Source organism: Plectropomus leopardus, chromosome 24 (genome assembly GCF_008729295.1).
Source record: "Plectropomus leopardus isolate mb chromosome 24, YSFRI_Pleo_2.0, whole genome shotgun sequence".
Classification (NCBI taxonomy): domain Eukaryota; kingdom Metazoa; phylum Chordata; class Actinopteri; order Perciformes; family Serranidae; genus Plectropomus; species Plectropomus leopardus.
The window spans coordinates 13,264,122-13,277,300 of record NC_056486.1 but is presented as its reverse complement, the minus strand read 5'-3'; the positions used below and the strand labels follow the sequence as shown (position 1 = coordinate 13,277,300).

The 13,179-nt window shown below is 37.1% G+C and overlaps 1 protein-coding gene across 5 annotated transcripts in view; it reads left to right on the top strand.

The window, feature by feature from the left end:
• dgkza (diacylglycerol kinase, zeta a) overlaps window positions 1-13,179 on the top strand; it is a 115,334-nt gene that overhangs the window by 73,201 nt on the left and 28,954 nt on the right. For all 5 annotated transcript variants that reach the window (XM_042512879.1, XM_042512880.1, XM_042512878.1 and 2 more), the window contains 2 exons: window positions 8,975-9,041; window positions 12,004-12,044. In XM_042512879.1, the coding sequence (XP_042368813.1) occupies window positions 8,975-9,041; window positions 12,004-12,044 (108 nt within the window). The remainder of the gene's footprint in view (window positions 1-8,974; window positions 9,042-12,003; window positions 12,045-13,179) is intronic.

Genomic DNA, 13,179 nt, shown 5'->3' with positions numbered 1-13,179 from the left:
GAAGAATTAACGAGCAATCCTTTAATAGCCAAAAAACAGGTCGGTACACAGAAGATCCAAACAAAGCTCAGGCAGAGGTACAAAATCGTCTGTGCAAAAAAACAGAAAACAGGTCTAACTCTCAAAAAGGCTCACAAAACTCACACAAGGACTTGACTGGGAGAGGGGAGACAATTGGACACAGGTGCAACACATTAGGGCTGTGCAGGTAATCACACAGGAGGGAGACAAGGAGACAGGACCTCACGTGATTTGTGCAAAGCATTTTTGCTACGTATAAACCTGCATACTGCTCTGGCTGCCTTTTTGTTTTTGATTCCAGAAGTCGCACAAACAAACTTAACGATAAAGTCAACGCCAGACTACAAACTGCTGTATGCTGTGAGGTAAAATGATAGTTTCTGTCAGAGGAGTCTGGTGAGTTTAAAGAGGGCAATATAACGGCAGGGAGAGGGCTGTCTAATGGCAAGATAAAGCTGTAAAATCATCTAAATATAGAGTACACTTAAACTGATATTGATTTTTATTTTTTATTTTAATGGTGGTTTCTTTTTCTTATGAGGCTTATATATGTTTTACTGCTGCCCCTGTACACAGCCACCAGACTTCACTGACAGAATCAGTTATTTTTTGTTCTCACAGTACAAAAGGAGACAGTCAGTTTGTGTTATTGCTGGACTTTTGGGACTTGGGACTTTTTTTTTCACCTGGATAATTAAAGGTTTTTTTCATGATAAAATAGCACCATCTGCCACCTCGAAGCTCAAATATTCCAAGCTAACACTTGCATTCACATGCTTTTCACAAGTTTTTAAACCTGTGAGAGAAGATTGTTCTGATTTCTTTCAGAAATGTGGGGTAAAGGACAATTTGTAACTTTTACAATTTTTTTTATACTTTTAAAAGCTAGGGTAAAATGTCAAGAGAACTATATTTACAATTAAAATGTTGAAGTCATTTATTATAATTTTCAAGCACTTTTTTTCGGATAATTGCTTTTTTGGTAACTTTTCGATGTTCGTGTAGGTTTGTTTTGGGTTTTTCAGGTGAGTTTCTAGTACTTTTTCCCTTTTTTTTTTTTTTTACTAATGTCTCGCTTATTTCTGGGTCACTTTTTTCTTTACCTGCTCATTGTTTTGAAGGAAATCAAGCAGATAAGCCCAGCTTTTAAAGGGTTAACCAACTGAAATAGCCATAAATATCTCAAAACTGTACAAAATACAGCCTCTTCTATTGCATCTAGTATGAATCTAGTCACAAAAATAGATTTACAGTATAATCAAAATACTAAAATGTCTTTTAAAAAAGTTTTTTCTTAAAAAAGAAGCAATTTGATCGCAAAACTAAAAGTCAGCTGTGCGGCTACAATTACTGTTAAAGGGTTAAAATCATATTTAACACAGTCACTGTTAACATTCACTTGTTGCTCTGTCTTGTTGCTCTCTTACTGAAATCAGACATCATTTCCTCGGTTCTCTTGGTATTTAGCCGAAGAAAACTGGCCTGACACCAAATCAACAAACGCCTCCACACATCCTCGATTCTTTATTCCATCTTCAGTCATCAAAACAATCGCTTCTGTGTTTGGGGGTTAAAAAGAAGTCCATATTTTTTTATCTCTCCTGCCTCAGTGACATGCGCGCATGTTAATGTCCGACCCTTGTGAATGGTGCACATGGCCGTGTAATAAGCTCTAATCCAGCCGCGCTCCCTCAACCTTCAAAAAAGGAAAACGTACTTCCAAGATGCTTCATAGAGCAGCTGAAAAGCAGAGGTAATCCCATTACCTAAATGCATGTAAACGAGCTGGATGCGAGAGATCTCTGGAACACGCTGTATTTAGGCAACCGGTGTGGATGAGAGGGCCGCGCTCTGCTCTCCCTCTGTGGATGTCATGTACCCACATCCTTCATCTCACAATGAGCTTTTCATCTTCCCCTTCAGGAGCGAGCGGAGCAACACCAGCTCTGCGAATGTTATTTTTAACAACACTATCCAGTTGTTATATAGGTTAGATCACTAACACCGAGAAGACGGCTCGTGAGTTGTTGTCAGACTTTGTGTTGCATAGCAACCGGATGATGTAACGCTCGTTTTCGCCGTTTGATCTCCTGCTCTCTGGTGATGCTCGCTGATGCAGTTTTTGTGAGATGATTTCTGGTAACAGTGTTGCACTTCAATTAGTATGTATTCAGTACATTTATTCACTGTGTGACCAAAATATTACTGTCTGTGTTTGTTTTTTTACTGGTAAACATCAGTACAACCAGACTTTACATTTAAAACATATATTTTGAGATCACGACTCAGCAATTTTAATTATCTCAGGAAAAAAAAAAAAATTATGTCGTGATGACGCCACAATCAACCCAATAACCGGAGATGATAAAAGGTTTTATTTGTCATCTCCAAAAAAAAGTTTATTTTGTTAGGTTATCTCAAAAAATAGTTAGTTAAGATATGTCATTGAAAAAAAACAACACTTTTATGACATTATCTTGGAAAAACAGAAGGTTTGTTGTTTCAAGATAGCAAGATAAATGACATTGTTATCAAAAGATAATAAAAGGTTGTTTTGTTATGCTATTAAAAAAAAAAAAAATTTGTGTTGTCATCTCAAGATAACGAGATAGACTTGGAAAAAGTGCTTAAACGGATAATAATTCTGTAGCATAATATTAGATATGTAATTGTGATAAATATAAATATAGTTTTTCCTCAGCTTTTTCCCTTTTCTCGAGATATAGGGTACCGTTTTAATAATAATAGTAATAATACAAAATTACAAAAAAAGAGAAAATAAAGAAAGCGAAGCAAAAAACAAACAAGGAAATGACCCAAAAAATGCCAAAAAATTGTGATGTTGCTGTAACATGATTAAAGTATGTAGTAAGATATACTTATAGTAAAGTTTTTACCTTCTCTAGCTTTTTAACAAATTTGTAGCACATTTCTCACCAAATTGCTCATTGTGATTTTTCCTTTTATTTTAAAAATTAAATACTCCACTGCTGAGGGTTCAAAGGTTTAAATGTGATGTCGCTCCAGGTTTCGAAGGGTTAAAATGTCAGCAGCATTTAGTTTTATTCATATTTAATCAATTTTCTAATACCAGATTTATATATACTTTAAAAAATATAGGTAATATGTCATCCTTTATTGGATTTTTGAGAATTATTGTCAGAATATTTTGTAAAGAGGAGACGTGTATCTCGCTGCTGATTCCTCGAGCGATAGGCAAACTGCACATCCAGGCCGGCGCTCCTTTTTGATATATAACACACCCGACTCCAGACGCAGAGTGAATCAGAGACGAGGCTTACTAAATCTGACCGAAACACAGAGAGAACTCAGCAACTTTGTGTGTAAGAAGGTAAACTGGAGCGAGCGCAGGAGCGGCGGGAGAAGAAAGAAGGTGAAGAGAGGAGTCAGTCAGTCAAACGTGTTCAGCGTTTGATTCCGTGTTTGTAGGGCTGCCGTAAAAGCCTGCGGGCGTTTTACTCGGCTCGAGACTGCTGCCAGAGTCGACAGCAGGATGAGATAAGTGCAGACAAACGCAGGGAGGAGAGTAGGAGTGTTTACTTCATCCAGCCTTTCTGTCACAGTCTGCACGAAAGCTTTGCAGTTTGAAGGGAAAACAACTTTTCTTTCTTTCGCCTCGTTTTTCCTCTTGTCGCGGCTGTTGGAAGGTGACTTTTTACATTCAGTCACTACTCTACAGCGCTGAGCTGAAATTGTTTTGTGTTGCTTTGAGGCTGCAAGAACGGCATTGATGATAAATCTGACTAGTTTTACTTAGTTAGTGTACTCAGGAAAATATACTTAATGTATTAAAAGTACCAAATGCAGAAAAACAAGAACCTTAAGATTACTAGAAAACTCAAAATTATTTAAGAAACTAAAAAACACCCTGAAACTCAAAATTGTTTGAAAAATTACTAAACACTCCCAAACTCAAAAGGATAAAAAACCTAAAAACTCAAGATTATTAAAACAGAGAAGAAAAAAAACCCCAACAAAATATTAAAAAATTGGAAAAAACCCTAAACATCCCAAAACGCAAAAATTACAAAGAATGAACAACCCAAAAAATTTTTCCAAAAAACCTTCAGAAATATTTTTTAAAAAAATTTTTAAAAAAAAGACCAACCACCCCCCAAAATTTAGAATGATAAAAACTAGAAAAAACACCCCCAAACCTTAAATTGTCGAATAAATAAATAAATGAAGTTATAAATAATAGGAAAAAAACACCCTACAGAACTTAAAATTATTTTTAAAAAAATTAAAAAAACAAAAGAAAAAAAAATTAAGTGTTTATCAAAAACAGTTAGCAATTAATTTTCTGTCAATTAACTAATTGATTAATCAGCTAATTGATGCAGCTGGACTTGTATAAACTGTTTGGTAATTTCATTTATTACAAAACACATTTTAAAAACTCATGTTTTTATGCAGAAATCATAATTTGCTAAGAAACTAAAGCATTCAGATAAATGTAATGAAGTACAGAGTACAATATTTCCCTTTTAAATGTAGTGGGGTAAAACTATAAAGTGGCATGAATACTCAAGTAAAGAACAGGTAACTCAAATTTGTCCTGAAGTGCAGTACTTGAGTAAATGTACTTAATTACATCCCACCACTGTCTTCTTGTCTGCTTTCTAATTTTCATGTCTTGCAAGCATTGTGAGGTCACAGCTGTCACCATCTTTGTTTTTGTCTAACCTTTTCGTAAATGTCAGCGTGCTGTCTGCTCAGCTGCTTTGTTGCTGCTCCTGTTCTCGTTCTCAGCGGATTGCAGATGAATCAATTCTATAAAATCTGATTCTCCCAGAACCGCTAACGTCAGATAACATGACAGACCGAGACAGGATGTCACTGAATACAAGATTCCTCTTATTAGCAGTAGAGCCACAGGTCAAGCTGTTTTGTCAACTTCAGACCGAGATGTTATTGGCTGGTAGACAAGCAGTTGAACTAATCAGGAGCCATGCAGGTCACTGAATACATTTTGCTCTTGAACTTTAATTAGTTCCAATGGCCATTTTCCTTCTTTCACATTGTTAACTTTTTTGTGTTTTTTGTAATGTAAAACATCATGTCAAAAGTTACTTTTTATTTAGGTTAAGTCCCATTTTTGCTGTTTTGCTGCACCCTTATCACTCTATTAAGTAGGCATGAAAATGTTTTGGCTTAAAAGAACGTTTGATGGCACAAAAGTCGCTGAAAACACAGCCACAGGATGCTAAAAAAAAACCACCCATATTTGGGGGCACAAATGTTTAAAAGCAACTTGTTTAAAAAAGCTGTTTGAGGGCAGAAACACTGCTGGAAACACAGTGACTGTGTGCAAAAAACCCCACCTATTTTTGAAGATAGAATAACAGCTGTAAATGCAGCCATGAGTTGCTAAAAAGATCTACATTTGGGGGTAGAAACACAGCTGAACATGTAGCCATGGGTTACTAAAAAACACCCACGTTTGGATGCAAGAACACTGCTGAAAACACAGCGACAACTTGCTAAATAATAGCCAATGTTTTGGGGACCAAACCACTGCTGCAAATGCAGCAACAAGTCACTCAAGAACAGCCACATTTTGGGGCCGAAATGCTAGAAATGCAGCGACAGGTGGCCAAAAAAAACATCCACATTTGGAGGCAGAAATGCTGCTGAAAACAGAGCACCAGGTCGCTAAAAAACACCCATACACACGTGTTTGACATCCACAAACATTTGTACAGGTCTGTAAAAAACATTTGGGGGCAGAAGTGCTGTTTTAAACACCATAATGTGTCACTACTGAACAAGCAGAGATGTTTATTGTTGTGCAGCTTCCTAATTAACCCTGAATTTGAATCAACAACTCTGTAAAACAGTTTCAACACGATCTGAACACGATGGTTTTTGTTTTTAACAAGAACGGCAAAACAAAGATGAACCAAAGTTTTTTAAAGCAAGAAGGAACTAAAGAGCATGCAGCATATAACATAAAGCCTCAGACGCATGCAGGAATGATGAAACTTGAGGCACAGTTAACAGAATAAAACTTAAAATTTGAAACATTTATAGAGAGGAGCAGATTTAAGGAGGCAGAGGATCCACATTTGTGGGGCTTCTGCTGAGAAACTCCATTAGCACAACATTTAGCGCTTGATCTGTGGACAGGCAGGAGTCTTTGGTCGGAGGATCTAAGGTGTCTGGCAGTGTGGTGCAGGGGCAGCAGTTCACAGATGGAAGAAGGGCTAAGACCAGTTAGTGCAGCGTAAACAAAGAACAAGGTTTTAAACTTCAGTCTGCAGCTAACAGGGAGCCCGAGCGGGGAGGCAGGAATCTCAGTAATGGTGTCTGGTTTTTTTTTTGATCTTGTTAAAAATCTTGCTGCAGCTTTCTGAGCTAATTGGAGACGGGATGTAAAAAAAAAAAAAAAAAAAAGAACCAAAATACAAAAAGTTCCAGTAATGAGGCGAGTTGATTTGAAGGTGTGGACATCTTCCTCCAGGTCACAGGCAGAATTCCCCTGTGTTTTACAAATCTGATAGACCAGTTTGTTCAAACTTTATTGCTAAATCAAATATGACGCCTGCTTCATTTATGTTTTGTTATAAGGAGATAGTGTCCTCGACCATATATAATGGACGTAATCAACATGATGCCACACACTGGTTTGTGGACTCCCTTTTTTGAAGTCTTGGGTTCAGCCATCTTGGATTTTTGGAGCCCAAAGTGACCATATTTGGAAAAAAAATGTGTAGCTAACCCTTACGCTAGCTGACAGCTTAGTTAGTATGGTGCAGCATGGATGTATTAAGAAAACTGGATACAGTGTTGGAGATGGGGGCCTATTATATCTATAGAGTACCCCAGGGATGAGGTTATTCTGTAGGCCAACCCAGAAGCTAACATTGCTCTGGCTTCCTTGTTAAAAAAGCCTTTGGGAATTTTGCATTGGATTTTGGATTGTGGCAAAAAACAAGCTCTGTGGTAGTCAAAAGTTAATGATACTTAGAGGTTTTGCTCAGCAAGATAATCACCCAAAATGAACACAGCTACAATAATTACTTCATTCATCGATCAGTCAATTCACAGAAAACTGGTTTGATCAACACTGCATGCTTTTTCTCTGTTTTTTTTTTTTTTAAAAAAAAGTATTTATAATATTTTTGAATTTGGTGGGTTTTAATTTACTGTTAATTTTCTTTTGTAAAATTTAGAATTTTTTATTTTTTTGTTTTTATAATGTTGAGGTTTGAGATGTTTTTCTCTTATTTATTTTAATAACTCTGAGTTTGTGAGGTGTTTTTTTCTATTTTTTTTTTTTTTAGAAATAATTTGTAGTTGTTTTTTTGTTTTTTCTTTTTGTTTTTTCTTTCTTTTTTTAAAACTATTTTTCTGCATTGGGGGCCTTAACTTTTGATACTTTTATTACTTGTTCCTAATTAAACTTACTTTAACTTTATTTATTTATTTTTACTATTTTCGCTGTGCAGTATGAGCACTATTACTAAAGTTAAGGGAGTGAATGTCTTCAGTATGAAAAGTTATACTAGATTATCACAGTTATTAAGCTGCAAAGGAAGGAAAAATCCAGATATTTTTGGGTGATTTAGCACAATGTTAGAATATATAAATAGATCAAAGCAGCAGAGTGCAGAATCATTATTCCAGAGATTAAAGCTCTGTGGTCAGACAGACACAGACACAGAGGAGGAGAGAGTGTGACCTCTGACAGATTACTGCGGGCTAAATGACAAACTACATTCAGAAAATCACCAGTGAGGACTAAAGAGGAGTGAATGTGGCGGCAGGAGGAGCCGGGAGTCAAACCGCCGTCCCCCTGTGATTAGTTTGTTACCTTGCAGGCCACCTGTGACATTATGCCGTTATGTTCCTGCTCTCTGCTGTGAGCTCCACATTTGTCTTTGGGCTACAATTTATGCAGTTTTACAATTTAGTAGTTTCCTTTTATTATTTGTCGTATGCAGTGTTGTAAAGTTACCTGACTTTTAGCTTTATGATGGCAAGCATTACGTGTGGTTTTACCTGTGCGTCGTCTGTTATGTTACATTATTGCATTGGTTGTAATGCATTCAGACGTCTTTCACTATCATGTAAGGGAAAAAAGCAATGAGCTGCATGATTAAAAATGTCCCCTAAAGTGCAAAAAATTAGGAAAATGTGACAAGACAACAGGATGAAAATTAGCAGGGGGAGATTATTAGATATTATCGAAAAATTAGGGAAAATGTTCAGAAAAATGTCATTCTTAAAAGTATGTTACATTATTTTTTTTCAATTAAATTTTTGCCTCTTTTTAAAGGTAAGTTTCGCCTGTTTGCTTTTTTCCCTTCTCATTTTAGGTACTTTTTACTAATTTCTTGCTCATTTTTTGGTCATGTCTTGTTAAGTTGCTCATTGCCTTGTTTTGGAAAGAAATCCAGCCAATATGCTCAGGTTTCAAAGGGTTAAACAATGTAATGAACTGGCCCTGGCTCTCATCAGTGTTTTTTTTTGGCTCTTTTTTTAAGAGCCCAGACTGCTCTTTAGCTTCAGAATTACAAAAGGTAGAGCATCAAGTGTTCAGCATTTGACGAGTTGTGAGGGAGACCAGGTTGGTTCCTGGGTCGGCAGACCTCTGAAGTCAACACTTGAAAATCAAGTCAATCAAAATGCAAATAACACAACAATCACATCTCAAACATTTGTTACATCACATCTCAAACAAGAGTTATAATGGCAGGTTTGACCACAAGTAGTTTGCAAACATGGTACCTTGTTGCTTTGCCCTGATGTTAACAGCTCATATTCACCATAAAAAGGACGTCAAACAGATTGCCCGTTCCCGTATCAGACTGTTGTTAACCCGCAGTTTCACACTTAAAGAAAGAAGCCAAACTTGCTCCTCCAACCACCCATTTCTTCTTCTTCTTCTTTTCTCCTAATCTAACTCTGTGTCTGTTTATCTTTTCAGGAGGATGCAGCCAAGCCGAAGAATCTTTCCTCACAAAGATTATCTCCAAAGTGGTGTTTCCTTGACTGTAAGTACATCCCGTTCTTTTTTTTTTCCTTGGTCTATTTCTCCACTACCTGGACTCCCCTCATGTACATTATTCCACAACATAACTTCACTTTCTTCAAATAAAGAGTACTCTTGCATATGAGAATAACTCAGTTAGGCATAGGTTTGTATTTTTATTCAAAACAGGACCAGTCAGTACTTCACTGTGACCCTTCATGACACAGAATGAAGTCTTTGTATCAAATAGCCTTGAAACTCAACCTCATATCTCGTCAGTGCATACTAAACTGCATACAGAAAAGATATGAATACTATACTGTATCTTCCTAGAAGAATGCAATCCTTTTGTTTTCAGCTGCATATAATGTATTCCTATGTGAATATGTGTATATCAGAACAGGTCTTTTAATCAGTGCTGAGTTTACTCAGCCTGTATTAGCACGACTTCAGCTTATATAACAGACTGGGATTGCCAGCTGACTCTATTATACATGTTCCACTTGGATTAGCTCGGTGACGTTTGGTTGCGTCAGCTTGTGAAAGTTTGAGCACCCAAACTACTATGACTGCAGTCGGTTTCATTAAATATGCATCGAAAAATTTCACACGGACTGCAAAACCTCTTTATGATGCTCACTGACCAAGTCATTGTTTTGCTGGTCACGAGTTAAGTCATGTCGCAAGTCAACAGTGACAAGTCCCAGTTTAAGGTCCAAGTTCTAAACTTTGAGTTTGAGTCCTAAAAACATCACAATGGGCTCTTTATCAAATGAAATACCATTTTAACGGCATAATTATATATTCATTTCCTGCTTTTAAAAAAAAGTTCATTTATTAGTTAAAACAATTTTGTCAGGAGTTTTTGCGTCTACATTTGTAATTTTGGACCTGTGGTCACTCAAACGGGGCCACTAAAACGTCTTGACTGCCCGATTTGTTCGTTGCAGTATTTTTTGTTGTTTTGATGCTTTTAATCAAGCAAACGGCGTGATACCAACGTACTTCTGCTGGAGGCGATGAAGAAAAGAAGAGGGTGAGCCATGCACGTACAGATTTTCTTTTGCCTCGTTTATGAAAAGGTTTAAACTGCCCCTATGTAAGAGGTTGAAATGTGAATCAGTTTGGGTCTGATTTAGGTGTTTATACGGATCATGTTTGAGTTTATAAACCTATTCTAATCAGATTAGTGGGCTCCATGTAAACACCTCCTACAGTAGCTTTAAAACTCTGCCTGGTATAGCCTCTTAAAGACAGGAATGATCGCTCACAATTAATGCAATTAAAAAAAAAATGACAAAAGTGGTAATCGCATTACTATTAACAGCCCAAGTTTCCATCCTTTACAGTCTAAAAATGTATATGAAGCTAATATGAGGATTCAGCAGTCTGAGTTAAACAAAGTGACAGTATTTTAGTATGTTTTCTCTCTGACAGCACCTCCCTGCTGAGCTTCAGTGGAAGGGATAGAAACACAAATAGGGAATTTGGTCCTAAAAATACTCTAACTTTGTTTTGACTTTGACAAACATGTTTAACTGAGGCTGCTGAAGCCTCAAACCGACTTCAGATCAACTTTGGAAAAACAGCTTTTTGCACACATCTTCTACTGGGCGCGTGCAGTGTGCATGCACGTTTCAGCGCATGTAAATGGCCTGTACACGACATTCATTGCAGCCACATAGAAGAATCTAATTTCCATTTAAAGAAGGTTACACTAAATGAAATGCACGCAGAAACAAAACCTGTGAGATGCAAACAGATTTCCGAGATTCTGAAAATAACATAAAGCGCAGTTCCATCTGATTCTGTTTATTGGTGAATGTCATGAATATTAATCTCATACAGCGGCGGCTTACCAAAAATATCACAGAGGAAAAAAATGTCACTTACACAATGTTATACATGCACACACACACACACACACACACACGCCTGTGTTTGCGTCCTGGTGGAATTTAGCCGAGAACAAACAAAGATACAACAGCTCGCTGAAACAAAAAAAAAAGAGAGAGAAGTGTTTGAAGAGGACAGTGTGTGGGTGGTGAGCAGGTGCGCAGGTAGCTTGTCGTCCTGTGGGTTAATCCAAGCGACGTCTCACTGCGTGTTATCCTTTTAAACATCAGTAAACCTATAGCACGCTGTTATGAAAATTTCACTCCCTGATCAGGCTTTTAGGCTTCAGAGATCTCCGAGTCCTTTGATACTAATGATCCGCCCGAACCAGTCCTGATCTAATATTTAGATGTCTCTACATAATGCAGCTGCACAGTGCACACTTATCCCCTTTTCTCATACAGTATCTCAGCAATCACCATCTAATTAGAGGAAAATATTAAAAAGGGAAATCAATATTTCAAATTAAAGCTGCAAGCAGCAGTCGGCAGGCTCTTGCGCCTTCTTCTCGTCGAGGCAGGTTTGCATTTCTCTAACTTTAGACGCTGAGCTCGACTTAAGGCTCATTTATACCCCCTTTACATATGAATATAAACCCGTCCATTTCAATTGTGTAAACATCACTGTCCTTGTACTTTTGTGCGTCCTTAATTTCGGCAGAGATAGAGCAGCTCCTTTCAACAGTAAAAAACTACAATTTTTAGAACTTTGGGTCAGAATATGTGCAACATTTATTTGGAGCGTATTAGAGCCTTGAGCGTTCAGTCTCCTTCCCTTTATACTACTTATTTATCAGGGGTAATGCTCATTAAGCAACAATTAGTCATCCGAGTTGGACTAATCTCCATTGTTGGCTGTTGTTAAAATGGTCCTACAGGCATGGGTAAAAAGCCTCATTACTAGCAGAAAAACATGAACTTTTTTTTAAATCCAACCGAGCAGAACTGGAATATCTTTATCAGAAACACTTAGAACAAAAGTGTCGGGAGGAAACTTATGTTCAATTTAACAATGATAAATTCTAATTGCCTTTTTAGTGTGGACGATATTTAAAAGGTTAACACTGTCTTTTTGTTTTGTCTTTTTAGCTACAACGGCAGATCGTTTCTACAGGATAGACAGAGCACAGGTAAGATTACCTCTTTATTTCGTTAGACTGTTAATTTAATACATTTAGAAATGCAGAGGAGTTAGGAGATTTTTTATTTCCAACTATGAGTCATGTGTGCTGTCAGCATGGGGCCAAAACAACCTACCTCCAAGAAGATAAGCCAGCTCATCACGGTGCTCGCACTAACTCTCAGCGGTGGAACCAGATGTCCACTGCTTGATAAGCATGAACAGATTTTGGTTCCTTGCCAGCTGCTTAATTATTCCCATTGGTTGGGTCGTACTTGGCACATTTGGCATGTTGCTCTGACAAGTGGTTAGCACACCGCAGGTACAGCGGCTTGGGCTGCTGCATCTGGTTGCCGTGTCCTGTTAATATTCAGCTCCTTCCGAGTTTAGACTTTCACTATCAGAGGCAGAGAGCACACAGAGAATCACAAAAAATGTCACGCCAACAATTAACAACTGGCTGTCATGGCCTCATTACAAGACAACAGGCCTCTGAGCACGATACGCAGAAGGCCCCACCACCTCTGCATAGCAAAACACAGACCTAGCTGTGTTTTTGCCTCTTTTTTGTTGTTTGGCTTTTTTTTCTAGTTATAATACATCTTTACCCCATCTCTTAGGTAATTTTGTTTCTCGTTCTTTTCTGTCTCATTTTTAGTCTTTTGCTGTATTTTTTGGTCATTTTCTCTCTTTGTAGTCGTTTTGTTTCTTGGAAGTAATTTTGTGTATTTTTATGGTCATTTTGTGTCTTTTTGTGATCATACTGTGTCTTTAAAGTTGTTTTTTGTATTTTTTGTTGTCATTTTGTGTCTATTTGTAGTTGTTTTTGTCTCTTTTGTCATTTTGTGTATTTGCTTATGTCATTGTATCTCTGTGGTCTTTCTATGTATTTCTGTATGGTTACGTCTCTTCGAGGTTATTTTGTGTATGTTTGAGATACTTTTGTGTATTTTTTTGTTTTGTCTGTTTGAGGTCTTTTTATTGCAATTTTGTGTCTCATTGTAGTTGTTTTATGTCTTTTTGGGTATTTTAGTCTATTTCTTTACATCGTTTTGTTTCTCTTTGTAGTCATCATTTCTCTTAGGGTTACTTTGTGTCTGTCTGAGATAATTTTGTGTTTCTTTCATTTTGAGTCTCTTCCTGGT